This window comes from Hemibagrus wyckioides, linkage group LG25 (genome assembly GCF_019097595.1).
Source record: "Hemibagrus wyckioides isolate EC202008001 linkage group LG25, SWU_Hwy_1.0, whole genome shotgun sequence".
Lineage (NCBI taxonomy): Eukaryota > Metazoa > Chordata > Actinopteri > Siluriformes > Bagridae > Hemibagrus > Hemibagrus wyckioides.
The window spans coordinates 11,593,552-11,621,400 of record NC_080734.1 but is presented as its reverse complement, the minus strand read 5'-3'; the positions used below and the strand labels follow the sequence as shown (position 1 = coordinate 11,621,400).

The 27,849-nt window shown below is 37.3% G+C and overlaps 4 protein-coding genes and 1 pseudogene across 5 annotated transcripts; 2 read left to right on the top strand and 3 right to left on the bottom strand.

Moving 5' to 3' along the window:
- The first annotated feature begins 1,057 nt into the window (after window positions 1-1,057).
- Window positions 1,058-5,831, top strand: LOC131345803 (leukocyte elastase inhibitor-like; annotated as a pseudogene).
- A 1,853-nt stretch (window positions 5,832-7,684) lies between these two features.
- Window positions 7,685-13,224, top strand: LOC131345801 (leukocyte elastase inhibitor-like). 2 transcript variants are annotated; one of them, XM_058378856.1, is made up of 8 exons: window positions 7,685-7,799; window positions 8,503-8,680; window positions 10,623-10,727; window positions 11,065-11,205; window positions 11,495-11,612; window positions 11,886-12,028; window positions 12,404-12,571; window positions 12,658-13,224. In XM_058378856.1, exons 2-8 carry the CDS (start codon window positions 8,513-8,515, stop codon window positions 13,063-13,065), a joined length of 1,251 nt encoding a protein of 416 aa, XP_058234839.1. In that variant the 5' UTR covers window positions 7,685-7,799; window positions 8,503-8,512; the 3' UTR covers window positions 13,066-13,224. The 2 variants fall into 2 exon arrangements, with proteins under 2 accessions (XP_058234839.1, XP_058234840.1); XM_058378857.1 differs by lacking the exon at window positions 10,623-10,727.
- Window positions 13,225-16,649: 3,425 nt separating this feature from the next.
- On the bottom strand, window positions 16,650-18,131 carry LOC131345561 (trypsin-2). The gene is made up of 6 exons (XM_058378500.1): window positions 17,986-18,131; window positions 17,742-17,892; window positions 17,387-17,637; window positions 17,063-17,199; window positions 16,881-16,982; window positions 16,650-16,796 (listed from the first exon to the last, which is right to left on the bottom strand). The coding sequence occupies exons 1-6, from the start codon at window positions 18,023-18,025 to the stop codon at window positions 16,749-16,751; spliced, it is 729 nt and encodes a 242-aa protein (XP_058234483.1). The 5' UTR covers window positions 18,026-18,131; the 3' UTR covers window positions 16,650-16,748.
- Window positions 18,132-19,810: 1,679 nt separating this feature from the next.
- On the bottom strand, window positions 19,811-25,093 carry LOC131345653 (trypsin-1-like). The gene is made up of 6 exons (XM_058378644.1): window positions 25,048-25,093; window positions 24,806-24,959; window positions 24,473-24,723; window positions 24,124-24,195; window positions 20,130-20,212; window positions 19,811-20,006 (listed from the first exon to the last, which is right to left on the bottom strand). Exons 1-6 carry the CDS (start codon window positions 25,085-25,087, stop codon window positions 19,932-19,934), a joined length of 675 nt encoding a protein of 224 aa, XP_058234627.1. The 5' UTR covers window positions 25,088-25,093; the 3' UTR covers window positions 19,811-19,931.
- A 722-nt stretch (window positions 25,094-25,815) lies between these two features.
- LOC131345602 (trypsin-2-like) lies at window positions 25,816-27,306 on the bottom strand. The gene is made up of 6 exons (XM_058378558.1): window positions 27,209-27,306; window positions 26,967-27,117; window positions 26,636-26,886; window positions 26,311-26,447; window positions 26,101-26,202; window positions 25,816-26,014 (listed from the first exon to the last, which is right to left on the bottom strand). The coding sequence occupies exons 1-6, from the start codon at window positions 27,246-27,248 to the stop codon at window positions 25,967-25,969; spliced, it is 729 nt and encodes a 242-aa protein (XP_058234541.1). The 5' UTR covers window positions 27,249-27,306; the 3' UTR covers window positions 25,816-25,966.
- Window positions 27,307-27,849: the final 543 nt, after the last annotated feature.

Sequence of the window (27,849 nt, the reverse complement as noted above, 5' to 3'; positions counted from 1 at the left end):
GCTACATGTACATGTTGAAATCCAGCTTCTGCACCTGACGCACAAGGACTCAACTTCTTTGATCGACCCTTGCGAGGTCTGTTCCAAGTGGAACCTGTCTTGGCAAACCTCTGTATGACCATGGCCACTGTACTTTAACTCTGTTTCAGGGCGTTACTGCTCTTCTTGTAGCCTAACCCATCTTTCTGGAGAGTAACAATTCTAATTCTCAAATCCTCTGAGTTCTATGCCATGAGGTGTCATGTTGATCATCCAGTGGGCAGTATGAGTGAATTGTACTCAAAGCACCAAATTTTAAATGCTCTAATATAAGAAACACAAATTTGTATGGTCCTATCAAGCTGATAAAAACATGAACATGATGAATAGGACATGTACAGCAGTTATCACTTAGGGTGTACTCACTTTTGTTGCCAGCTATTTTGACAATAATGGCTGTATGTTCAGTTATTTTCAGAGGACAGTAAATCTATACTGCTATACAAGCTGCACATTGACTAAAATATATCCAAGTTTCATTTCTATAGTATTGTCCTTTGAGAAGATTACTAAAATGTTTGCTGAAATTAGAGGGGTGTACTCAATTTTGTGAGATACTGCCTAATATTGTGTTGGTCCTCCGCTGGCTTGCCTTCTTCCCACAGTGCATCCTGGTGCCATGTGTTCCGCAGGTAAGCGACACACATGGCCATCCACGTGATTCATCAAATCAGGCCACCTTCTTCCATTGCTTTGTGGTCCAATTCTAATGCTCACGTGCCCACTGTTGGTGCTTTCGGCAGTGCACACGGGTCAGCATGGGCACCCTGACTGGTCTGCAGCTATGCAGCTCTATACGCAACAAACTGATGCACTGTGTATTTTGTCAGAACCACCATTAACTTTTTTAGCAATTTGAGCAACAGTAGCTTGTCTGTTGGACCGGATATGTATATATACACACAATACATTATATGTTCAGTCAGTCCTGCCATCCTTTTATTTTGTGCAAGAGCTCATTTCACATTTTCACATGGGATGACATAACTCTCAAATAATATATTTCTCCTTTAGGTTTTGCAGAATGGAGTCTCTTTCAATGGCAAACACCAATTTTGCCTTTCACCTGTTCAGCAAGATCAAGGAAGGCAACAAAACCAACAATATCTTCTCCTCTCAGCATCTCTTCTGCACTGTCCATGGTGTCTCTAGGAGCTGCAGGCAATACGGCAACTCAGATGTCTGAGGTCAGAACAGAAATAATAATAGAAATCATCAAAAATAATTATTATATTAACACACTTACTTAATCCTCTTCACTCCTGGTGGAGCATATGGTGTCAACATACACTACCGCTCAAAAGTTTGGGATCACTCAAAAATGTTATTGTTTTCCAAGGAGACTCACACAAAATTAGTCCAAATAGAAAATATAGCAAAAGAACAGGACATGCGGACATGTCAGAGTTAGAAATAATGATTTTGATGGAAATGATGAATGTTTGCTTTCATCAAAAAACACCTTTTGCAGCAATTACAGCCGGCGCATTCTAGCTGTCAATTTATCAAGAAAATCTGATGAGATTTCACCCCATGCTTCCTGGAGCATCTCCCACAAGATGGATTGGCTGATGGAGTCTTCCTCCGTAGCTGAAATCAAGCTGAAATATGCAAGTGATCCCAAACTTTTGAGTGGTAGAGTATCTTCTCCAGCTATTTCTGTCCTGGGCGAGCATTGCCCTGGATTTGATGAATTTAGATGATGTTTCTGTAGAAAGAATATATTATGCAGTGGGTTAGCCCTAGGTTTGCAGCACTCTAAAGTTCAGGTTCCCAAACCCCGGTCCTGTAATACCTGCTGCCCTGCATGTTTTAGTGTTTTCCCAACACAGGTGATTTAACTAATCAGCTAAATAACAGCCTGTCCTCTATTGAAGTGGGTGTAATAGAGCAGTTAAAATACTAAGATGTGCAGGAAATGGCTTTCCTATTTTATCAGCATTATTATTTCTTTAGATTTGTGGCTCTATTTAGTTGCTCCCCCAGCTCGGTTCCCTTCTTTTGATTTGGCAGGATTCAGTTTGTCTACTGTGATTAGAAAAATGTGGTATAAGTTCACCTGTATGCTACATTATACGTTTTTTGTGGAGACAGGTAGAAACGCTGGGCAGCAAACTGTGGGAGTGAGAGAGGGACATGTGTATGCAAATAACAAGCAAGACTCAACACATAGCAGCCAATCAGATTGTTCACTGGGCCTTGGCAAAGTTTCTCACAATGTGTCACCCTCACATCTTGTAGTTACATGTAGCAAGTGTGGTTCACTTTACTGAAATAGCAAGTGTTGTAATCTGTCCTCAGGGGTTGTTGATACTCATGCAATTTTTGGGAATTACTCAGAGCCCTTTCTGTAACAATATGCAATATGATTGTTTATAGATGATGTTTTACTGGATACTCTGGATAAAACGCCTTGTTATGCTTGTGTATGCAAAGACACTTGTGCAATGCTTAAATTATCATGAAACCTGGGTAGTGTGTATGAGAAAGTGTGTCACAGATTTTATAACTGCTCATGCAAACAGTTTTGTGCTTCAACAAAGCAGGGAAGTCTAAGTCTGTTTAACCAGTTGCAGTCCAACAGGGGCAACAACAAAAAGTTCCAGTTACCAGCGGCTTTACAAAAGGCACTAACATCCAGGCAATGACATTGCTGATGGTAGTTCATGGCATACATGTAGGTTCTTCTCCTTGGTGTGGATAACTGGGATCCAGTACCACCCTGCTTTCTTTGCATTCATACATTTATACAGCTTACATAATTAAAAAAAACATACAATGTATATGAAGAACAGTTTTTACTTGTTTACTTATTTACTCATGATTTATGAGTGACTCCAAAATGCTCTCAGGATGGAGTTCATCTTTACTTGGAGTTCATAATTACTCTACTAATTTGAATTATTTCTCCATTCATAATACCTAGACCCTACACCAAAACAAAGCCAAGGATGACATCCATGTCAGCTTTAACAAACTGATGAGTGAACTGAACAAAGCAGGAGCTCCGTATACCCTCAGCCTGGCCAATCGGCTTTATGGAGAGCAGAGCTACCAGTTTGTAGAGGTAAGATATAGCTTTGCTAACTCAAAAAAGGCAGCCTTGCATGAAAAATAAATAATGAAAAAGTGTAAAAAATAATTATTTTAAACAACAAAAACATCTTTCCATTTTGAAGATAAACAAATTAAATATCCTCTCTTCTGGGAAGGTTTTCCACTAGATCCTTATTTAGTCACAAGACGTTTTTGACAATTGTGTGCTTAAAACGTTTTAGCACATATGGATGATCTAAGAATCAGAAGGCCATGCTTATTTAGATGTTAGACAGTCTAGGAATGATGGTGTTGTTGTATCTGGACTGATTGAAGGTTATATATCTGGACTCATATTGAAGGTAATCAAGATAAGTTCATAGTGAAAGAAGAAGTGGCAGAGGTTTTTGGTGAAGCTTTTCTATATTACATATGGGCATAAGAGTATGTCCTGTATTGTTTTTACTAGCCCCTGTAGAGTGAGCAATGCTAAGTTGAAATCATTCTCATATATTCTTTCGGACCCAATTCAAGAGCCTCTAAAGCCAACTTCCTGTATTAAGCCTATGTAGATAAAAACATGTATCAAAAGACTAAATAAATGTTAATTATGTTACTTATGTAATGCCTTATACATCTGCCTGGCACCCAATAGCAAATAAATTAATACCATGATAGTTGATTGTCCCATAATTTGCTTTCCTGTTGCCACTCATCCCAGTTGCATTTATTCTACAGCAATTATTGATTTAAATGTATTTTCTTGTTTTAAATTGCTTTTCTTTATTAATACACAGAAATTTCTGAATGAGACAAAAACACACTACAAAGCTGAGCTGGAAACTCTTGACTTTAAATCAAATGCAGAAGCTTCACGTGTCAAAATTAATAACTGGGTTGAGAAACAAACTAAAGGTTAGTACTTTAAACATGTTTTTGAAATGTATAATATAAAATATATACTACTACTTTTAGGGGTAGTAAAATAGTTTGGTGAACAGATTGTAAGATCATTGAAACTAACATCACTAAATCATATTCCAAAGTCGGATACCAATTATCTTTAAACTTGATGAAAATGAAAATCCACTTGCTGATATATCAAGCCATGATATCAGTTATTGAAGCATTATTACTAGTAATAATAATTATAGTAGCATTAGTATTACTACTATCATTATAATATGTTCTTTTTGATATAATATGTTTAACTGCACTGCAGGAAATGTGTTCTTCCAATGTTGTGTCTTCTTAACAATATGTTTTTATCAATTTAAATACTCGTAAAAGAAAAGATCAAGAATTTGCTGGCAGAAGGAGTTGTTGATAATTTGACCAAACTTGTCTTGGTGAACGCCATCTACTTAAAGTGCAACTGGGAGACGCAGTTTGAGCAATATAGCACAATGGAGCATCCTTTCAAGATGAACAAGGTGGGTGCCATGTGTGCACTAAAACAAACAAGCAAATAAAAAAATCTTCATATAGTAAAATAACAATATAGCTTAATTACATGAATAAAGAGAATTCTCTGTATTGGAGGTAAAAATGCTACAGTTAAAAATCACAGCATATTACCTTGTGTAAAATCACTGATGATTTGTCATGCACCTTTGTGAACTGTGATTTTGTTTTTTCCCCCTTTTGCTAAAGAATGTACTTTACCATGTTTCATATTTGCCTACATGCAGAGAGAAACTAAACCAGTGCTGATGATGAATCAGAAGGCCAAGTTTCCCCTGGCCCTTATTCCTGAGATGCAGTGCAATATTCTTGAAATGCCATATGAGGGCCAGGAGCTCAGCATGCTAATTATGCTACCTGTTGAGATTGAAGATGATACTACTGGCCTTGAGAAGGTAAATGATAAATTGCAATGCTTTGTAAGTCTCCTTAATGTATAAAACTAATTTATATACTCTATGTACGTGTGTGTGTGTCTGTATGAATATATATGTCAGCTTGAGAAACATCTCACCTATGAGAAGTTCGTGGAGTGGACACAGCCTAATAGGATGAACCCTGTGATGGTACAGGTTTCTTTACCGCGGTTCAAACTGGAGGAAACCTATGACATGGAGGAGCTGCTCATCAGCATGGGCATGATAGATGCCTTTAACCCGGTCAAGTGTGATTTTTCATGCATGTCTCCGAGTAGTGATCTGGTGCTCTCCAAGGTTGTACATAAGTCATTTGTAGAGGTGAATGAGGAAGGCACTGAAGCAGCTGCGGCTACCGGAGTTGTCATGATTGCAGACTGTTTAATAATTCCATCAGAGCATTTTGTCGCTGACCACCCCTTTCTCTTTTTCATTCAACACAAACCAACCCAAAGCATTCTCTTTTGTGGCCGCTACAGCTCTCCTTAATTTGTCTAACTTGCATGTAGACAGATTGACTACACTAAATTGTCACTATGTGTGAATGAGTGTGTGAATGTAAAGGTCACCGGTGAGCAGATTGAGGAAATTCTAAGTAATGACCAGTGGAACATCTTTTTAGTCTTTCCCAGTCACAGAAGGGAAAACATCATAGTCTGCCTTCAGCCAAATCAAAAACTGACACATGGAGCTACTGGAAAGCCAAATAAGAAGCATCCATGAAGCATTTCTAGACATGGCCATACTGGTAGAAGTAAAGAACATCATGATTAACTACATACAGACAAATGTCCAAAAACCAATACAAATTTAAATTTATGCCAGTAAAGCTGGAAAAGGCCAAGAAATGTGACCCTGTCAAGAAGACTTTCTGTCTTTAGGTCTGTGTTGTTGTTTTTGTTCTGTAGCTATATGTTGTTAATATGTTGTTTAATATTAAATTTAATATTAAAAAGAGTATAAAATACCCATGCTGACCGTTACTAAGAAATTATACTGGTTTTCCTCTCAAATACTTTACTTTGTATGTGTGATTAATGTTAAGTGTTAAGTGTGTTACTTTCAATATGTACAATATGGTACACTATATTACCAAAAGTCTTGTGGACACCAGACCATCTCACCACAACCACATGTGCTTTTTAAAAAATCCCATTCCAGATTAAGTCCCCATTTGCTGTTATAATAACCTCCATACTCCTGGAAAGACTTTCTATGAGGATTAGGTGTCCAAAAACTTTTGGCCATATAGAAAGTCAAGTCGAGAAGCTTTTATTGTCATTTCAACTATATATAGCTGACACAGTACACAGTGCTACATTAAACAACATAGAGCTACAACAGAACACAAAGCTAAGGACTAAAAGTAAGTTGGTCTAGCCACATTAAGTGCAACATGTGCAACTTTGTGCAAACGGTGCAAGACAAAAAGACAATGCAACAGACAATACAAGCAAAACAGTGGACAGGTACACAAAATACACAATACAGACAAAATGACCAGAATACATTCTGTATAATAAGTTATAGTGTACAATGTGCAAAATAGAACTGTAAAAAAGAGGGTTTGTGTACAGTAATCATTTATACTTCTGTATAGCAGCATTTGGTGGCAGTTTGAAATGTGTGCAAAACAGAAAAAGCAGCAATTGGGTAAATGTGTAAAAACAGTATGTAAACAGTTATAATATGGGTGGAGTCATAGGCATGTATGTGTTTGAGTTTCGAGTGCAAAAAAGAACAGTTCAAACAGTTGAGAGTGTGTGTGTGTGTGTGTGTGTGTGATGACAGGAGGGTGAAGAGTGTCTGTGGGGTCATCCTCAATGTTGTGTGCTTTGCAGATTTTTTTTATAAGAAACACTAATACTGGATATGGCCAGTGGAAATAGTCATTTCAAGATAGGTAAATTATGACCCTGAAGAGATGCTCATGGTCAGAGATTCATCAGAACAGGTTCATTTTTTTCTTATTATTCAACTGTCCGGTTTTGGTGAGCCTGTGTCCACTGTAGCTCAGCTTTCTATTCTTGGCTGACAGAAGTGGAACCCAACGTGGCCTACTGCTCTTGTAGCTCATCTGCCTCAAGGTTTGATGTGTTGTGCATTCTAATATTATTGTTCTCATCACAATTGTACAGCATATATATATATATATATAATGGACACTGAGTTACTGTAGTCTTCCTGTCAGTTTAAACCGGGTATTCTCTGTTGACCTCTCTCACCAAAAAGGCATTACTCACTGGATGATTTGTCTTTATTGCACCATCCTGAGTAAACTCTAGAGACAACAGTTATAGTTATAGAGATACTGACACCAGCCCATCCGGCACGAATTATCATACCAATGTCAAAATAACCGAGATCACATTTTCCCCCCATTCTGATGCCTGATGTTGGTCCATATCTAGACAGGTGTCCCTAATAAAGTGCTCACTGATCGTATACTAATATACAAAATATCGCTTCACTGAACTAAAACATACAAATACATCTGTCACTAGTCTAAGCCTGGGCTAGACATGTTGGTATTCCACGAGTAAATATATACAATACATTTATTGTATTTAAATGTGTATCACCTTATCCAAACTACAGTTTAAAGACAATGACGCTTTTATTTATTTCACGTTCTGAATGTAGTTACAAGTTTACACGCTACATGTGCATGTTGAAAGCCATTACACCCGAGTGACTTTTCCAAACGCAGCGTCATTTCCTGGTTTTGCCTCCAGGGAGGTGGGGCTCAGAGGGGCGGAGAGCTGATAAATAACACGGTCACACACACTGAGGAACACTGCGTTTGATCAGACATCAGATCACTTCAACAGTACAGGAGCAGAGGTAAGTGTACTGAAATATTGCAATAAGTATTTTGCAGAATGAGCGTTATCTCTAGTTGTCAGAAAACAGCTGTTTGTCAGGACGATCGCACATGCGGTAGTTAAAAAAAAGTAAGCATCAGATCTTGGTTTTACGTTTCTGTGGCTGTTAGAACTATTTACTGCACTTTCAGTTATATTATTAGTTGACAAGAGCTTTGTCGTGGTCAAGCGCACCTTCTGGGTTTTTAAAACTACTGTCCGTCCCAAACACGGAAGAGAAAGTAGAACATGAGCTCCTCGCGCACAGAGATCAGGGAGAACAGGGGTGGGTTGTCACCGCGCCCGTGAGGAGGCGGTCCACCGAGGTAGCTGTTTAAGATGTTGATAATAAAATATTAAACGATCAGGGCAGAAATCGACCCTTTTTTGTTATTTCCTTGATTGTATTTGATTTCTTTCTGATTGTTGCTATTATTATGGCCACCTTTTGATATTACATTTCTCTGTTTCTCACTATCAGATATAGAGTGTCTGTATATGTATGTGTATTAAAAGGCTATCAGTCCTGCAATCATTTCATATTGTGTAGGGGCTCCTATTTTTTTTACATGCGATAACCCTAGAACGAATGATTATTTATAAATAACAGTGATTAGCAGATAAGCCAATTGACATGATTCTTTGTCAGTTTGCTATTTAAATATGATATGTTTCTCCTTTAGGTTTTGCAGAATGGAGTCTCTTTCAATGGCAAACACCACTTTTGCCCTTCACCTGTTCAGCAAGATCAAGGAAGGCAACAAAACCAACAATATCTTCTACTCTCCTCTCAGCATCTCTTCTGCTTTGGCCATGGTGTCTCTAGGAGCTGCAGGCAACACAGCAACTCAGATGTCTGAGGTCAGAACAGATATAATAAGAGAAGTCGTCTAAAATACTTATTATAAAATTATATTATGAGACAATAAATGTTAATAAGAAGGGAGCAAACAAAGATCAGATCGTGCCAGGTTAGAAAAAGAAGGGGAAAAACACCTGGGAAAACTGTTTTGTTTTGAAGACGGTGGGTGAGGTTAGATTGGCTTAAATGTAATTCAAGAGACATGCTAAAAATAAAGCAGAATTACCCGTATTATATGGCTTAATAGCAGAGAAAGTTTGTAGAAGTCACAGAAGAAGAAGAGGGAAGGTTTTAACGAGTAAGGGTTGGTCAGAAGAGACAAGCTCAGACAAGTAGGCGAGAGTAAGACTTTTGAGGGTTATTGTGGATATTTTAGTATTCTTGTATATTGTTTTAAACTATGTGTATATTCCTGTCATTCACAATATTTGCAAATATTCCATACATGTTTTATCTTTATTGGTCTTTGTTTTTTAGTTTTACAATTTAACTGTGTTTTTTCTTTTACATAATGATGTCTTTTTTCTATTAAAGCAGATACTGTAGGTATCACGTATTTATGATCATTTATGAATCAAACCTGTTAGTTTGCATATTAGACATTTGACTGTTCAAACATGATGCATTATGGTAAGCCTGTATATATAAAGGCCAATCCCAAAACTATTATGCTGCAGCAGAAGTGAGTGTTTTATTCTTTGAGACTGAATTAACTAGTTAGTTTGCAGCATGTTAATCCATTACAAACCAAACACAGCATACAAACTAGATCTATATTAGAAATCTTTGTGTCAGTTCATAGATCTTTGTAGACTCACTACTTTGTAGACTTTCTGCTAAGATAACTGTGTTTAAATGAACTGTTATCTTGTGAAACACTCAGCTTCACAAAACCAGATTGCCTAGACTGTATTCAGTTGTGAGTAGAATTGTTGCAAAATCCCAGTGATCTCAAAGGTTATGTGATCTTTAAAATGCCTACATGCTACAGCTTTTAGTCATACAGCCATTTGGGTGTGACTTTGTTTTGTTTCTATGGTTACTCTATTGCTGTCAGCCATAAAATATCTTATCTCACAGTATAGTACTGACCTGGCTTAGAACAGTCTTTTACAGTGTTTCACAGACAAACTATAGTAATATGTAATTTACTTTATAAATTTTGTTAATACTCTAAATCACAGGTTCCCATCCCTTTTCCTGAAATACCTGCTGCCCTGCATATTTTCCCAACACATCTGATTTAACTAATCAGCTAAATAACAGCTCTTCCTCTATCAAAGTGGGATAGGAGGTACTCCTGTGCTCTAAAGACATGCCCATTTAATCATCATAATTTTTGGCTCTGTATAATTGGATTTATCTTCTATAATTACAAAGAAGGAACATCACAGGATCCATAGTGAATGTGGTGGAAATTTACCTGTATGGTATATTAACATGGTACACGAACACAACATTTCTCAATTTCTAAACACTGTGCAGCAGTTTGTGGAAATGACTTGCACATAACAAGCAGGACTCAAAACACAGCAACCAATTAGATTGTTCATTGGGCCTTGGCAAAGTTTCTCCCAACGTGTCACGTTCACATCTAGTAGCTACATATAGCAGGTGTGGTTCACTTCACTGAAATAGGACTGGTTGTAATCTGTCCACAGGGGTTGTTGATACTCAATTTTTGGGAATTACTCAGAGCCCTTTCTGTCACAATAACAATATACAGTGTGGTAGTTGATTGATGATGTTTTACCGGACACTCCTTACTTGCAATCATTCTTAAGTTTGCTTGTTTAGGCAAAGTCACTTGTGCAATGTTTAGATCATCATGAAACCTGGGTAGTGTGTATGGGAAAGTGTGGCACAGATTTTATTACTGTTTATGCAAACACCTGATGTGAAAAGGGTTTTTCAATTCTGATGATTAATATGTTACTGTAGGTTTTGTGCTTCAGCAAAGCAGGGAAGCCTAAGTCTGTTCAACCAGTTGCAGTCCAACAGGCGCAACAAACTCAGAAGTTCCAGTTACCAGCGACTTTACAAAAGGTTATTGGTTGCAAATACTCAGTGGAAGCACTAACATCCAGGGGGAAAAAGCATTATATTGGCGATTAACATTGGTGATGGTAGTTCTTGGCATACATGCAGGCGCTTCTCCTTGGTGGTGGATAACTGGGATCCAGTGCTGCCCTGCTTTTTTTTTTTTTTTTTTTGGAATTTGTACTACAGCTTGCATAATAAAAATATATGATGTATGTAAATAGTTTATAATTTATTATGTGACTTCAAATTTCTCTCAGGATGGAGGTCATCTTTACTTATCACAAAGATTTCTTCCTCTGTTTTTTGTCATTTGAACTATTTCTCCATCCATAATACCTAGACTCTACAGCAAAACAAAGCCAAAGATGACATCCATGCCAGCTTCAACAAACTGATGAGTGAACTGAACAAAGCAGGAGCTCCACATACCCTCAGCCTGGCCAATCGGCTTTATGGAGAGCACAGCTACCAGTTTGTGGAGGTGAGATATCTATAAACAAAATTTTCTATATACAATATGCATTAGGATGTAGAGCTTTGCTAAAGCAAAACAGTAGCCTTACATTTAAAAAATGATGAATATATCACTAAAATGATTAAATTAATGGATAAAGTTGATGGGTCATTCGTAGTCAAAGAATAATTAACAGAGGTTATATAAATATATAATTTGCATTCCCGTTGGCACTCAACTGTTGCATTTATTCTACAGCAATTATGGATTTACATGTATTTTGTGGATTTGAATTGCTTTTCTTTTTTTAAAACAGAAATTTCTGAATGACACAAAAACACACTACAAAGCTGAGCTGGAAAGTGTTGACTTTAAATCAAATCCAGAAGCTTCACGTGTCAAAATTAATAAATGGGTGGAGAAACAAACAAAAGGTTAGTACTTTAAACATGTTTTTAAAAATGTACAAATATAATATAGAGGTCAGAATGGCACAAAGTCAGACAGCAAATAGCTTTAAACCTCAGAAAATCCATTTGTTGATGTGTTGAGCCATATCATAGCTAGTGGAGCAAAACCACATAAGGGTATTGTATATAAAGTTCTACTTAACTGCACTATAAAAAATGTTTTCTTCTCATGCAGTGTTTGTTCATGAATGTGTCTGCTTAACAATATGTTTTTCTGAATTTAAATGCTCCTAAAAGAAAAGATCAAGAACCTGCTGGCAGAAGGAATTATTGACAAGTTTACCAGACTTGTCTTGGTCAATGCCATCTATTTCAAGAGCACCTGGGACAAGCAGTTTAAGCAACCGGAAACAAGGGAGTGTCCTTTCAAGTTGAACAAGGTGGGTGCCATGTACTTATAAAAATGTGGTATCTAACCCTTTCCTCTCCCCCTTTCTGTCCTATATTGTGCAATTGTATGCAATTCTGTCCTTCTCTGTGCACTTGTCTTTTCTGGTGTAATTGTCATCTCCTGTTCACTCTTCTGTACACGTCTGCCTTGTCTTGCATCACTATGTCTTAAGACATTGCACTGATATCTTCTGGCTGAACAACTACATAAAGATATATCTAGTTCATTAGTTCTATAGATATCTAGTTATATAGCTTAATTACTTGAATCTGGCCTTTCCTCCTGTGCTCTCTTATTTCCCTCTTATTTTCAAACTAATGCTAAAGAATATATATGAATGTGTATCATGTTTGCCTACATTCAGAGAGAAACTAAACCAGTGCAGATGATGAATCAGAAGGCCAAGTTTCCCCTGGCCTTCATTCCTGAGATGCAGTGCAGGATTCTTGAAATGCCATATAAGGGCCAGGAGCTCAGCATGCTAATTATGCTACCCGTTGAGATTGAAGATGATACTACTGGCCTTGAGAAGGTAAATGCTGAATCGCAATGCTTTGTAAATCTCCGTAATGTATAAAACTAATTTATATACTGTGTGTGTCTGTGAATATATGTCAGCTTGAGAAACATCTCACCTATGAGAAGTTCATGGAGTGGACCCAGCCTGATATGATGGACACTGTGGAGGTGCAGGTGTCTTTACCGCGGTTCAAACTGGAGGAAACCTATGACATGAATACACTGCTCATCAGCATGGGCATGGTAGATGCCTTTGACCCAAACAAGTGTGATTTTTCACGCATGTCTCCTAACGATGATCTGGTGCTCTCAAAGGTGGTGCATAAGTCATTTGTAGAGGTAAATGAGGAAGGTACTGAAGCAGCTGCGGCTACCGCAGCCGTCATGATGATGCGTTGTGCCATGCTTCCACCAGAGCGCTTTAATGCTGACCACCCGTTCCTCTTTTTCATTCAACACAAACCGACCCGAAGCATTCTCTTTTGTGGTCGCTACAGCTCTCCTTAAATTGCCTGGTGCCCTGAAGTGCCATTATATATCTATGCAGTTATTTGATGTCATAGTTAAACATGCTTAAATAATAAAAATATACAAAAATATCAGTTGACATATATTTCCAAGAAGACACTTTAGCAAAATGGGAAATAAACATAAACATGTTCTTCACATCACATGTCAGTGTTTTATATTATACAATACTGAAAGCAATGTTGGTGCAGCATGGAAAAGTCATTTCACTAAAGGGGAAGGAACACAAGATAAATTCAGACATGAAGGTACTGCTATCCATTAAACAGCTGTTATCTTACTGCTTGGTGTACAGCAGTGGAACAGAAGCCATGTCATCTACTGACCTATGCTAAAATGCAGAGTTCTGTTTCTGGAGATGACTCAAAATATTCTTTATGATCAGTGTGCAGTAGGATTATTATAATAATGTATGCAACTCTGAGATTTGATCCAAAATGGGGGATAAATCAACATAAGAATGAGAGCAGTGACAAAGGCAGAGGTAGGAATACCTTAATCCACAGCAGATTTTTGGTGAGGCTTCCCTCTGGTGGTGTGATGGGGTATTGTCCATAACAGGTGGTACAATACCGCTGGTATTAACTATTATTCTGCTAATAAATAGTAAAAAATATAAACTGTGAGAGACTACACTGAGGCTATAACTGTGGACAAAGTGTAAATACATTTACAGTACCTGTTGCCACCACTAAAATATGACTTTACCTACATATACAGAGTGTGTTTCCTCTAAGCACAGCCATTTCCCCAAGACAGAACACTCTACAGTATTGAATACAACAGGGTCAATACATATATACAGTAGTGTCAGATTTGTTCAAGAATTAAAGAAGGTAATAAAATTTATTGATTGCCTAGAAAGCATTATATGTTCATATATTATAATATATATTATAATGCATTGTAAGTACACATGGGTAGCAGATAATTAACAAAAAAATCTGAACTAGATGCTGTAAATAAATTATTTGATACATCATTCCCATCAAAGTGAAGCCAATATTGTACAGTTATTTAGTAAACTAATGCTTCAGTCACCTCCGTTAGTTTCAGTTATCTTTTTTTTTTTATTTTATTTTTTTTTTTTTACAGGTAATACATTTTGTGTGATAAGAACATTTCTATCTAATCGCCAGTAGATGGAGATGTTGGGTATAGAATGTGGAGCCCTTTAGCGAAGCTGTGGACCATGCGCATACTCCTGACATCTGTGTTCAGCTGTGTGCTGTGTCTGCTCACTAGCTCCCCTGTAGTCTGGAACTGGTATAACACTATGGCTGGGAGAACATACATGACACACACTTTATTTTTTTTTTTGGCACATGCGATTAAAAAGCAGGCCTGCTAAAAATACATATTTATATAATTAAATTCAAGTCTTTCAACAAGGTCAATTATTGACATTAATTGTATAATAATAAATACTTGCATAAACTTGAGTATGTATTATTTTGTAAAATTAGAAATTATTTATTTTAAAAAAAATCTAAGGAATAATGTAAAGCCTATGTCAACAATCTCTTCAAGCTTAACCTCAAGCTTGAGCATAACCCCTTTCTTCCCTTGGGGGCAGTTTCCCAGGTATTACCCCCACCACCACACCTTCCATATCACTGTCCACATTCGCATCTCAGAGTCCTGGCTGGGGTTTGAACCAGCACCCTTTTCAATGTTCTCCCACATGAGCCACAGGTATTCACACTTTGAAGATTAAGAGTAAGAGGAAGTGTATATTTGAGACCACTGCTAACCAACACACACCAACACACTGTCTTTCTGTGGATGCTTTTTTTTTTTTTTTTGCAAATTTTAGACTTTTCTTATTTTTCCGTTCTTATTCTTGAGGCTGATGAATTTAATTTGGCCTCTAGTCGTAGCTGGTAATTCTCAGCAATCCTTGCTGCTGTTTCTCACCTAAATATATTTACAATGATCATGACCCCTGTGTTAATTATCTTTCTGGGCTTGCCCTGTATGCTGTCAGTTTTCATTCAAACGTCATTTTAACTTTTTTTTCTTTTTTTTTTTACCTGATCAACATGTTTAGCTGATCTGGTGAATAGAGTGGCCTAAATTACACAGTTAGTTTAATAATGACTGGAATATTTTGATGAATAAAAGAGCAGGTGTAGGGCAGAATTAGTTTATTTTATTGTAGCCTGTAATCTTCATAACCTTGATTTTCCACTTCTGAGTCTGACAACAGGTGGTGGTCTTCTCACCCGCATCCTGTTTGTGAGTGCATGTTGACTTCTTGTTTTGCAAAGCACACCAATATAATCCAATACAGTTAAAATGTTTGAAATATAATTAAAAAAAAAAAAAATTAATAACAATAGCTAAGCACACATCGTGTGATTGAGAAATGATACCAGGTCATGTGCATATAGGAAGCCCTGAAATGAATTAATTCATTAAGGAACTCTAATAAAAAAAAAAAAAACCCTAATAAGTTAATACTTTCACATATAGGCATGCTATTCGATTAAGCTTAAAGTAAACATGAAAGAACTGTACCTCAATATTACCTGATTGTGTGAGGATACTAGAAAACTCAACAGAATCGGTGGAATTGTTTTAACACTCCATTGTTGGAAAGTGGATAAAACTACATCAAATGGAGACATTACTAGTAACATCACCAAAATACCCAGTCATCCTAGAAGTCCCATGCTTTCTGTCACAAATAACTTATATCCAGTGGTTGAAGTAGAATTTGAAACTCTGACAGTGATCAGAGGAGGTGGTTGCAAGATCAATTCAATCAAACAACACACACAAATTACAGATTTATCATAAAATGAATCATTTCACACCAACATGCCTGTTCTATCATTACCTCAGGGCAATGCCACACACAGCTGTTTGTGATACTGTTTGTGTTCAGTTGGATTTCAATGAATTCACTTAGCTAGTGGTTTTCACATCAACACCTAACATCAAATCTGAGTTTGTGATATCAGATTATACTATGGACTAGCTAGCTAGTGAAACCTAAATACCAATTTTACAAACTAGCAAATTTGGACATGGTGGGGACACACCAAAAGCAAAATGCAAACTACAGTAAGAAAATGAACAAATAAATCAACATTAATTTCTTTTTCCTCTTTTAACTTCTATTCTTCTCATTTTTTATTTATATTAACTAAATCTGTAAAATCTGTAATAGCATTTTATTACAATGGATCATTTCACAAAGCAGCTTTACAGAAATCTTTTTGCTCACTACATATTTTCACATGTTTACAGGTTTAGTGGCAGGATCTGATATGTTTGTCAGCTTTTTTTGTAGTTGTTGCTCTCCAGGGCTTAAAATATAAGAAAGAAATAATGTGTATAGGTTATAACAATGGAACCCATGACCTTATCCTGTAAGCATCTGGTGCTTTCTGAAGACAATTATTTTATGCTAATTAAATTCCACATTTATTTTATTCACATTTATAAGTATGTGACTGTACTGGGTCATACACGTATTATTCATTATTAACAAGAGAATTATAGTGCATGAATGTCTTAAAAAGAAACTCAATTGTCGAATGAAGAGTCAAACAAGGTTGTGTTATTGCTTCAGGAAAAAAGATTTATTTTAATATAATGATGGTAATGGATTTCACAGCATGATGTTGCATTGTTTATTGTGGGCTGCAGTAGATTTAATTGCTGGCCATTGTCTGGGAAATCCAGGTGGTGAAAATGCAGACCTGGAGACAGAGTGAGAAAATGGTTATAACAAAGACATTTCAGATTATATTTGATCATATCATAACCGACACCATTGGTTTTACCTTAGTATAGACACCGGGGTGATCCTTCTCAGCACAGCCATAGCCCCAGGACACAACACCTTGCAGCTGCCCATTGCACACCACAGGGCCACCAGAGTCACCCTGAATGAGGGAGAGTTACCCATGTATTAGGCCCAAAATGTAAATATGGTACCCTTTGCTTCTCATCTTACTCATTTTACCTGGCAAGAGTCCTTGCCTCCCTCCAGGAAGCCAGCACAGAACATGGAATTAGTGATCATACCAGGGTAAGAGTTATTACAGTCCGTGTAAGACAGAATAGGCACCTCCAGACACTGCAGCTTGTTACGATCAGCAGCTGCAAAGAGTTTATTATAGTTTATTAGAGAATATTAGAAAATAACAGAAAGCAGGGCTTTCTTATAGTGTTCAAAAGCTCATACACTTAAAATATTCTTAATGTAAGTCTTAAACCTATAACTTCCATTTCAATATCATTTGCCACATTTTCCACAAGCAAATCAAAAACCTGACTCTATACTCACTGGAGCTCATGGTGTTTCCCCATCCAGAGACTGTGCACCAGGTGCCTGCAGGGGGGCAGCTGGTGGGCAGTGGCACAGGCTGCACATAGCTGTTCAGGTTAGCTGGTTGACTCAGCTTGATGAGCATGATGTCATTGTCAATGTTCCAGGAATCATAGTTGGGATGGCGGATGACTTTAGCAGAGGAGATGAATTGCTCAGTACCGTCGTTAACCTGGATGTTGTGCTCACCCAAACGAACTTCCACACGACTGGAGATGGGAAGGAAATAATTTTGGTTTTCATAAGTTTAAAGAAGCCATTTCTATAATGACAAACTTATAATTAAATGGTAATAAAATGCCGTGTCACTTACGATTTGTAGCAGTGAGCAGCAGACACAACCCAGTTCTGATTGATCAGAGAACCACCACAGAAGTGATAGCCGGCATTCAGAGACACTTGCCAGGGCTGGGAGTATGGTTTGCACTCATACCCTCCAACGATCTTGTCATCTTCCAGAGCAACTGCAAATAGAAAAAAATCTTGTATATTAGAATATATTCAGAGGTTTGTCAGATCATAAGCTCAGGAGTTTAAAAAAAAAGATTTATACTTACAACAAGCTCCCACAAGCAAAAGCAGGACCAGAGACCTCATGATGGCTGTTGATCACCTACGATGGGGATCTCAATTCACACTCCTATTTATGTGAACCAGCAGTCCCATATGGACCAATCAACAATTGGTAATAAAAAAATAATCTAAAGTTTGATAAGTGACTCTGTAAATGAATAACTTTGTTTTTTTGCCAAAAACAGCTCTCACTTTGAGTAACTGATCAGGGTCATGGGGGATCCTGAGGCAATCCTACTGATTCTGAGGACAAGTTCAGGATTGAACTGGGGACCCTGGAGCCCTTTACCTAATGCATCATCCCAACCCCCACCTCCAAAAATGTTTTAAATTAAATTAAATTAAATCAATTGCTTAAGTAAATGCAATTAGTGATTTCAGTCATATTGGTCAAAAACAATCAACAGTACTAAAACCCTGTTAAATTAAAAATTGGTATTAGTTTGTATAGTCATTTGGGAAATCTGATGGCTGTTGTTGTGTTTGAGTTTTAGCTAACAAATATTGTTCAAACAAAGTTATATAACTTTGCAAAAGGGACAGATATTTCAATTCAAGTAATTCTGTAGTTTGCAGACCTTCATACAATTGAAAACTGACCAGAATTCTCAATGAAAGGTATTCCCAAGCTACCACATATATTATAACAAGAATAGAATTACATTAAAACTTATTTATATAATTAATTCATTGTGTAGGTTGTGTCTTTTTGCCTTTTGATACATGGAACAGCACAGTGTGGAATGATTAATTTATTTTCCAGTTGTAGGTCTGATAAGCTCTGTAACCCTCAGTAAGTTTACCAGCTGGAAACCTGACAGTCTCTTAACAGGTGAAGATTTTATAAATATTCTCATGCCTCTTGCTCTAAAAAGAAAGGTCATGTTAATTAGAGATTAATTAAAGAGTCCCAACTGAAACTGAGTTTAATTTTTTGGTATAATCCCATAAATATAGCTGCTTATTGCAGCTAAAGATTGCAAATTTAAGTGTGTTAAGGTTAATAAAAGCATAATTTCTATTTCTATGTGCAAATGAAAACCTGAAGGTGCCTTAAGTATTAGACTCCCCACACCAAATCAGTTTCAAATAAAAAAAGGAATGGTTTCTTAATATTGATGTTTCTGTAAAATATTGTGCACAGAAAACAAATTGAGAAAGACCTTCACTTTGAGAGAAGAAATCAAATTGTTTTAAAAGCTTTATAATTTTGTAAAAATTACATTGTTATGTGGTGCTATTTTACATTCTACACCAAACATCGAAACACCATGGACTTGCTTGATGAGGCATCCTATATCACAAAAGCTGAAAAGAACCCCCCGAGTTTCTGGTCTGGAAGCAGATAGCTTGCTAAGTCCGTCTTGCTAAGGACGGATAAAGCAAGACTGGGCCGGGGGCATGGCCATAGCCTGGGCTTGGAACAAGGCATAGGGCAATGGCAGGGCCTGTTCTGGAACAGGGCCATGCCTGTGCCCCATGCCCTGTTCCAGGCTCCGGCACTCCTGAGCTCTCTCCAGAGGCCACTGGAGCAGCTTCCAGTGCAGAGCTCCAAGCCAAGCTCCTCCCAAGCCAAGCTGCATGCCAAGACCAGCATGGCAACCCCCCAGATTTTGTTCCAGTACCAGGCTATGCCCATGCTCCAGGCCCTGTCCAGGAAACTGTAATTTTCTTCCTTCAGTAATAAAGTTTTATTGAAATATTTTGGTGTTGGATCTCACAAAATATTGTTGCATTGTTTAAAGAGGCTTTGAGCAGAATTTAATTGCTAGCCATTGTTTGGGAAATCCAGTTGGTGAAAATGCAGAACTGGAGTGAGAAGATATTTCAAAATCATTCATGAAACAGAAATATTCCATATTAACAATGTAGATAATGCAGTATCTGATCACACTGATTTTACTTTGACATAGACACCATAGTAATTCTACTAAACACAGCCATAACCCCAAGATACAACAACCTGAAACCCACTGTTGCACACCACAGGGCCACCAGATTCACCCTGAATGAAAAAGAGGTAATGTTTGGTTGCTTACAAGGTCAATGTATTAATTAATATGAAATAAATATTAATTACATATTCTTCTACTGCTAATACTTCTAATGCTGTGCTATTTCACATTACCTGGCAAGAGTCCTTGCCTCCCTCCAAGAGTCCTTGCCTCCCTCCAGTGCAGAACATGGCATCAGTTATCATAACAGATCCCTCTCAAGTCAATAAGGACTTCCAGACACTGCAGCATGCTTGAATCAGCAGCTGCAAAAAGATTGAGAGGTGCTCATGGTGTTTCCCCATTTACAGACTGTGCACAGGTACCTGCAGGGGGCAGTTCTTGGGCAGTCCCACAGGCTGCATATAGCTGTTCAGGTTAACGGGCTGACTCAGCTTGATGAGCACATATTGTCAATGGTCCTGGCATCATAGTTGGTATGATGGATGACTTTGTCAGAGGAGATGATAATCTAAAGTCTGATAAATAAGCCTGAAACTGAATTACTTGCTTTATGCCAAAAAATAGCAGGGAAGCAACACATGGTAATTTTTCATTATTTCTGTAACTCAACAATATATATATATGTATACATTTATACACTTGCTGAGAAGAGCACAGTGTGTGATGGTTAATTTATTTTTTATTTGCTAGTCTGATATTCTATTATCTCTATAGCTTGAAGGACATTTTCCTGATGAAGCCTGTCAGACCCTAACAGCTGTAGATTTTCCAGCCTATTATATATGGTTTGGCTTCATAGTAAACAGCAAAATAAATAAACAAATCAGCTCATACATATGTGACCTGCCATGGAAAAAAAAGTTTTGTGTTGTTGTTTTTTTTTTAGAAAAAGCTAAACTGCTCAATTTAGACAGTGAATGATGTCAAAAAACATTGTTGTTTCAGTGTAAATGTTAAATGTAAATCTAAATTTTAAAGGTAATGTTCCATTTATATTTTCCAAAGATTGAGTCAGGATACTCATATGAGAGTGCAGTACCATCACTACAACTTGTAACAAATAGTCTCTGCTATGAAATAACAGATAAACAGAATTAGAGTGAGTAAAATCATGGCCCATTTGCAGTTAGCTAATTTAACCCAGATGTAAAAATATATTGCATTCTACATTACAAACCTAAGAGGCTATAACTAAGAGTGCAAGTAACTAAAAACGGAATGAATACCAAAGTTGTATATTTGTAAAACTCTACATTTATTATTAATACTTGCAATTATATTTAAATCATTGCATGTAAAACATGACCAATAAGAGTCTGGATCACCACTGCAGATGTGATTTCTCCTAGAACTCCTCTCCTAGAGTTAACGCAGGTAGAACGGAAGAAAGAGGGAGCAGTGAAAAGATGCAAATCAACTGCATCTGAGCCACGGATGTTTTGATAGCGAGACAGTCTGAGGGACTGGGACTATTTTCTTTTCATCTTCAATTCATCTCGTCTGAATATGTTCGATAGGGGAAAGTTTGAGGTATTTGTGAAGCTGGACGTTATTTGTTGTTTTACTAAAGTCACTTGTTACTAAGGTGTGTATCTGTTCTCTGTAACATGCTTCACTTGTGTTAAGAGGTAAATGGATCTTTTTGTCATTTCCTATGACTGCAGAAATTAATTCCCACATAACATGGTTTTCATATCCTCAGACTACGATTAACACAGGATATTATAAATTAGTATTTGAATGACTACATTTAACATTTACATTTATACACTATATTTCCAAAAGTTTTGGGACACCCCTCCAAATCATTAAATTCAGGGGTTGGGCTTGGTCCCTTATTTCCAGTGAAAGGAACTCTTAATGCTTCAGCATACCAAGACATTTTGGAGAATTTCATGCTCCCAACTTTGTGGGAACAGTTTGGGGATGACCCTTTCTTGCTCCAACATGACTACTCACCAGGGCAAAACAACATCCATAAAGACGTGGATGAGCGAGTTTGGTGTGGAGGAACTTGACTGGCCTGCACAGAGAACTGACCTCAACCTGATAGAACACCTTTGAGATGAATTAGTACCTTGTATAAAGGCAGATGTCCCAAAACTTTTGGCAACATAGTGTAGCTCTGGACCTTACTGCTTTTTTCGACATAGTATGTCATAATATACTTTTGCATTGACTTGAAAAAATGGTGGGACTTCATCTGTAGGAACTTCATCATGTAGCAAGCCAATGACCCAAAACACACTTTCACCTCAAACAAAGGACTTCATCAAGGGAACAAAAGGAAAAAGTTTCAAAGGTTTCAGACTAGCCGAATCACCTTAACCATACTGAGCATGTGCTTCATCTATTGCAGAGAAGGCTAAAGGGAGAAATCCACCAAAACAAACAAACGTTGAATGTCAGTCTATTGCTAGCTTGGTGCATTTTTTTCAAGCAAGGGGTATGCAACCATATATGAAATCTTATTTAGTTTACAACTGTTCTTGTACCTTTGCTCACTTACCAATTGGGTGGTCCGCCATAAGAAGTAATAATCTAGGTTGTGTAACACATCTAGATGTAAATATCAGGAAATGAAAGCTGAAATTATATTGTGTCATATTTAATATTTGATCTGAAACCCAATTTACAAAAAAGATTTTCTTTCAGAATTGACTATAAATCAACTTCTGGAAGCAAACTTGGCTATAGTAATGTAGAAACTTAGTCAACTTATAAAGTCACGTTAATGTATTTTTGCACCATAAGATGGCACCAAAACGTTTTTGATTTGCTCATAACATTAGGAGTACAGTTTAATGCCACCACCAAAGTCAAAGTCAAAGAAGCTTTATTGTCACTTCAACCATATATAGCTGATGCAGTACACAGTGAAGTGAAACAACGTTCCTCCTAGACCAAAGGTGCTACACATAAAGACAAAGTACAGGTGATGCAGACAAACATAGAACTAAACATAGAGATAAAACTAAACTATACTTAAGGTGCAATCTTTAGTAAAAACTAGACATACAACAGAAGTGCACAGGATGACAAGACAAGACAAACAACTTCTAGACCGACTCTGTGCAAAAGAATAGTGTTGACAGTGAGTGCAAATATTAAAGTTAACATGTAAACAGGATCAATATAAAGTGTAAGTGTAATGTAAAGTGACATTTGCGTGCAAACAGGACAATTTTTGTGTGTGTGTGTGTGTGTGTCCAGCACAGTATAGTTCTCTGTTGAGAGCAGTCCTCAGTTGTGTGTGTGTGTGTGTGTTTGTGTCCAGCACAGTTCAGAGTAGATGTATTCAGATTTAATTACATCACTCAGCATGACCTAATCAAAGAATGTGTAATCAAAGAACAATTTCCAACTGGTTACAAAAAATGAATATCTATAATTGTATAGAAATGGCATAAAGTTCCATAACTATATTTTATTGGCCTAAGTATAAATAACTTTTACTTCTACCTCTGAGAAAGTTTTGTTTTGCCAGCTAGTCTTTTTTCATTGGTTGGGTAGATCATGTAATTTCAGCAGAGTTACCAGGATTATAGTATTTGATATATAATTTTTATTTGATATACAGTATTATAGTACAGGATTATATATATATCATTTGGCACAGGTTTTACACCGCATGCCCTTACAGGGTTATAATACTTGATATAAAGAAATCAAGCTGGATACAAAGTGAAACATGATTATTTTATTCCTTTAGGAATTTTAATGAGTGTTTCTTTTGGATTTCATATTTTACATTGTGTACAGGGGGCTGGAGAAAATTTAACTGTTGGCCATTGCTTGAGTAATCCAGCTGGTGAAAACACAAACCTGGAGGGAAAGTAAGATTTTTCAAGATTATTCATGTCACAGAAATATTTGGTATACAGGCTGTGGATTATATCTGATTTTGTCATGGCAATTGATTTTACCTTGATATAGACACCAATGCAATTCTTCTCACTGCATTTTTTGTTCCAAGGCACAATACCCTGCAGCTCACCATTACACACCAGAGAGCCACCAGTGTCCCCCTGAATCAAAGAGTGATAAAGCTAAATTGCTTATAAGGCCTTAAAAATAGAGATAATTTTAATGCTGCAGTATTTCATGTTATCCAGCAGTCTCTGCCTCCCTCTAGGAATCCAGCACAGAACATGTTATTAGTACTGTAACAGTATTTACAGTCCCAGTCAGAGAGAACAGGGACTTCTAGACACTGCAGCTTGTTGAGATCAGCAGCTATGTTAAGATTACACAAATATGTCAGTATTAGAAAAGAGCAGCAAAACTTTCCTACTATATATAATCTGGTACGTAAATCTTAAAAAAAAAACAACCTTCAGAGCAATGAAAACCAGCCACCAGTTAGAGGCTCTTGTAATATTTACAAATATAGTTAATGCATTTTAGGCATAAAACTTCTATTTATTCACATCATCTATTCACATCAAACATCATCTATGTATTTTTCAAGCAAATAAATTGTCCAGTGTTACTGAACTAATTCAGTACTCACGGGAGCTCATGGTGTTTCCCCATCCAGAGACTTTGCACCATGTACCCACAACGGGGCAGCTGCTGGGCAGCGCAATAGGCTGTACATAGTTATTCAGGGTAGCAGCTTGACTCAGCTTGATGAGCATGATGTCACTGTCACCGGTCCAGGAGTTATAGTTGGGATGGCGGATTACTTTGGCAGAGGAGATGAACTGCTCAGTACCTTCGTTAACCTGGATGTTGTGCTCACCCAAACGAACTTCCAGACGACTAGAGATGGGAAGGACACAAGAGTTTAAGAGATGTATTTTCCATTATGACAAACCTATTAATCATAAGATATATCACTTACGATTTGTAGCAGTAAGCAGCAGACACAACCCAGTTCTGACTAATTAGAGAACCACTACAGAAGTGATAGCCAGCATTCAGAGATGCTTGCCAGGGCTTGGAGTAGGGTGTGCACTCCTCATACTCTCCAACAATCTTGCCATGCTCCAGAGCTACTGGATATTGGATTCATGCTTATATATTTAGTATTGTTTTTGTCATATCATACAGCCCAGTAGTCTATAGAAGAGGTTTAATACTTACAGCAAGGTCCCACAAGCAAAAGCAGGACCAGAGATTTCATGATGGCTATTGACCACCTACGATGCAGATCACAAATTACGCTATTTATGTGAACCAGCAGCACCATATGGACTATTTCCACAGTTGGTACCAAAAGATAAGTCAGAATAGTGTGATAAGTGACTTTGTAAATGAATGACTTTGGTATGTTTATACCAAAAGTAACTGGGAAACAACTTTGAATAATGTAATGAATCCAATGACTTTAAATATGTGTGGATGTCATAACAGACATTTGAAAGTGAAGCTAATATGTCTGAGAACATCTGTTGGTGGCTTCAGTACAATTTTCACACCCATTCACATGTTAAAAGGAGCCAAACATACATTTTAAGTTACATCTCCACAAATTAATTTCAGAAATAGAAAGATTTTTTTTGACTTGATATATCATATATAGGAGTTGTTTGATAAATTAAAAGAAATGGTTGATGAGATGAGGTTTATGGTTGGGCTACAAATGACAGTCAAGCCTCATAAATGTGCATGAATGCTGCAACACAGGCATGAAGCCATGTCTTGTTCTGCTTCTAACTGTTGTGTGAGGGTACAGAACTACAGCTGCAACACTTGACTGTAATCCCTTATTTGTGAAATCATTAAATGCCATTGTAACTGTGCTCGCAATGTACAATAGTGATGGACAAAAGGAATACCATCCAGCAAACTAGCACCACTATAACTAAACACCTGAGAAATATTTCATGGAACATGAAGTGCAGGAATATAGCGATTTCATTTATTTTTATTTTATTTCATTTTAGGAAAATCAAGTTTGGTAAATGATGAGTCGTACATGATAGTTTTATTCCTACATGAAATTTATATTTTAATATAATCTCAGATTTTACAATATGATATTGCATTGAGGGCTGAAGATCTAATTGCTGGCCATTGTCTCAGAAATCCAGCTGGTGAAAATGCAGACCTAGAAGCAGAGTGAGAAGATTGATAGTTTATATACATGATGTGGATTATATCTGATCACATTGCAACAGACCACATTGATTTTACCTTAGCATAGACACCGGGGTGATCCTTCTCAGCACAGCCATAACCCCAAGACACAACACCTTGCAGCTCACCATTGCACACCACAGGGCCACCAGAGTCACCCTGAGTGATAAAGAAAATCAAATTTTATTGATTATAAGGCTTTAAAAATGTTATTATGGTGCTCTTTGTTTGTTCTAAAAGAGATAATCATAATGCATCTCATTTTACCTGGCAAGAGTCCTTGCCTCCCTCCAGGAAGCCAGCACAGAACATGGCATCAGTGATCATACCAGGGTAAGAGTTATTACAATCCCTGTCAGACAGAATAGGCACCTCCAGACACTGCAGCTTGTTACGATCAGCAGCTGCATGGAAGTTTGCAAGAAATTGGGAAAGACATTTTCAAAAAATGTTTCTAGAGCAATAAAAACCAGTCAATGTTGTCACATTTGAATGTGTTTTAGCCATACATCTTGTAGTCCTTGTACCTTTAAATTGCCATTTAAGATTAGATGATACATTTCTACAAACAGTGACTAAAATCTGTACTCACTGGAGCTCATGGTATTTCCCCATCCAGAGACTGTGCACCAGGTGCCTGCAGGGGGGCAGCTCTTGGGCAGTGCCACAGGCTGCACATAGCTGTTCAGGCTAGCGGGTTGACTCAGCTTGATGAGCATGATGTCATTGTCAATGTTCCAGGAGTCATAGTTGGGATGGCGGATGACTTTAGCAGAGGAGATGAACTGCTCAGTACCCTCATTAACCTGGATGTGGTGCTCACCCAAACGAACTTCCAGACGACTGGAGATGGAATAGCAATTGTTCTAATTCAAGCAGTGTATTTTCCATAATTACTAACCTATTAATCATTAATCACTTACGATTGGTAGCAGTGAGCAGCAGACACAACCCAGTTCTGATTGACCAGAGAACCACCACAGAAGTGATAGCCAACATTCAGAGACACTTGCCAGGGCTGGGAGTACGGTTTGCACTCATACCCTCCAACGATCTTGTCATCCTCCAGAGCAACTGAATACAAATAAAAAATATATATTATTTTTCTAAAGCATGGTTGTTGAATCATACTGCTGTGGAGTCTGTAAAAGGGGTTTCAACTTACAACAAGCTCCCACAAGCAAAAGCAGGACCAGAGACCTCATGATGGCTGTTGATCACCTACGATGGGGATCTCAGTTCACACTCCTATTTATGTGAACCAGCAGTCCCATATGGACCAATCAGCAGTTGGTACCTAAAGATAATCTAAAATCTGATAAGTGACACTGTAAATCATTGATTTAGTTTATGCCAAAAATAAGTAGGATACAATACTCAGTATTTTTTCCATAATGGTTCATTTCTCTACTACCAATATGTAGCTATTCAACACAGTAAAAATACAGTCAACCAATAACATTAAAACCACATTTAATTTAGAATTTGTGTTTCTCATTCATTGGGTATATCAATTGGTTGTGATTGTAACTGGTCATCATGAAGATAGTTGATATTACTTTAAAAGTAAATTCATTCAATATATAGACTAAACAATATATAATATGTGAATGCAGGGTTATTTATTGAATAGGAGGTAGGGTAGTCTCTTTAATCTCTTTAACTTGAAGTATTTTCCTGCTGCTTTCTAACCATTTCTTAACAGCTGAAGATTTCATACCTGTTCTCACACTTTCTTCACCCATGCCTGATATATGTACTTTATACTTATGTTTTCAAAGCAAGCAGCAAAAATGGAAAATGATT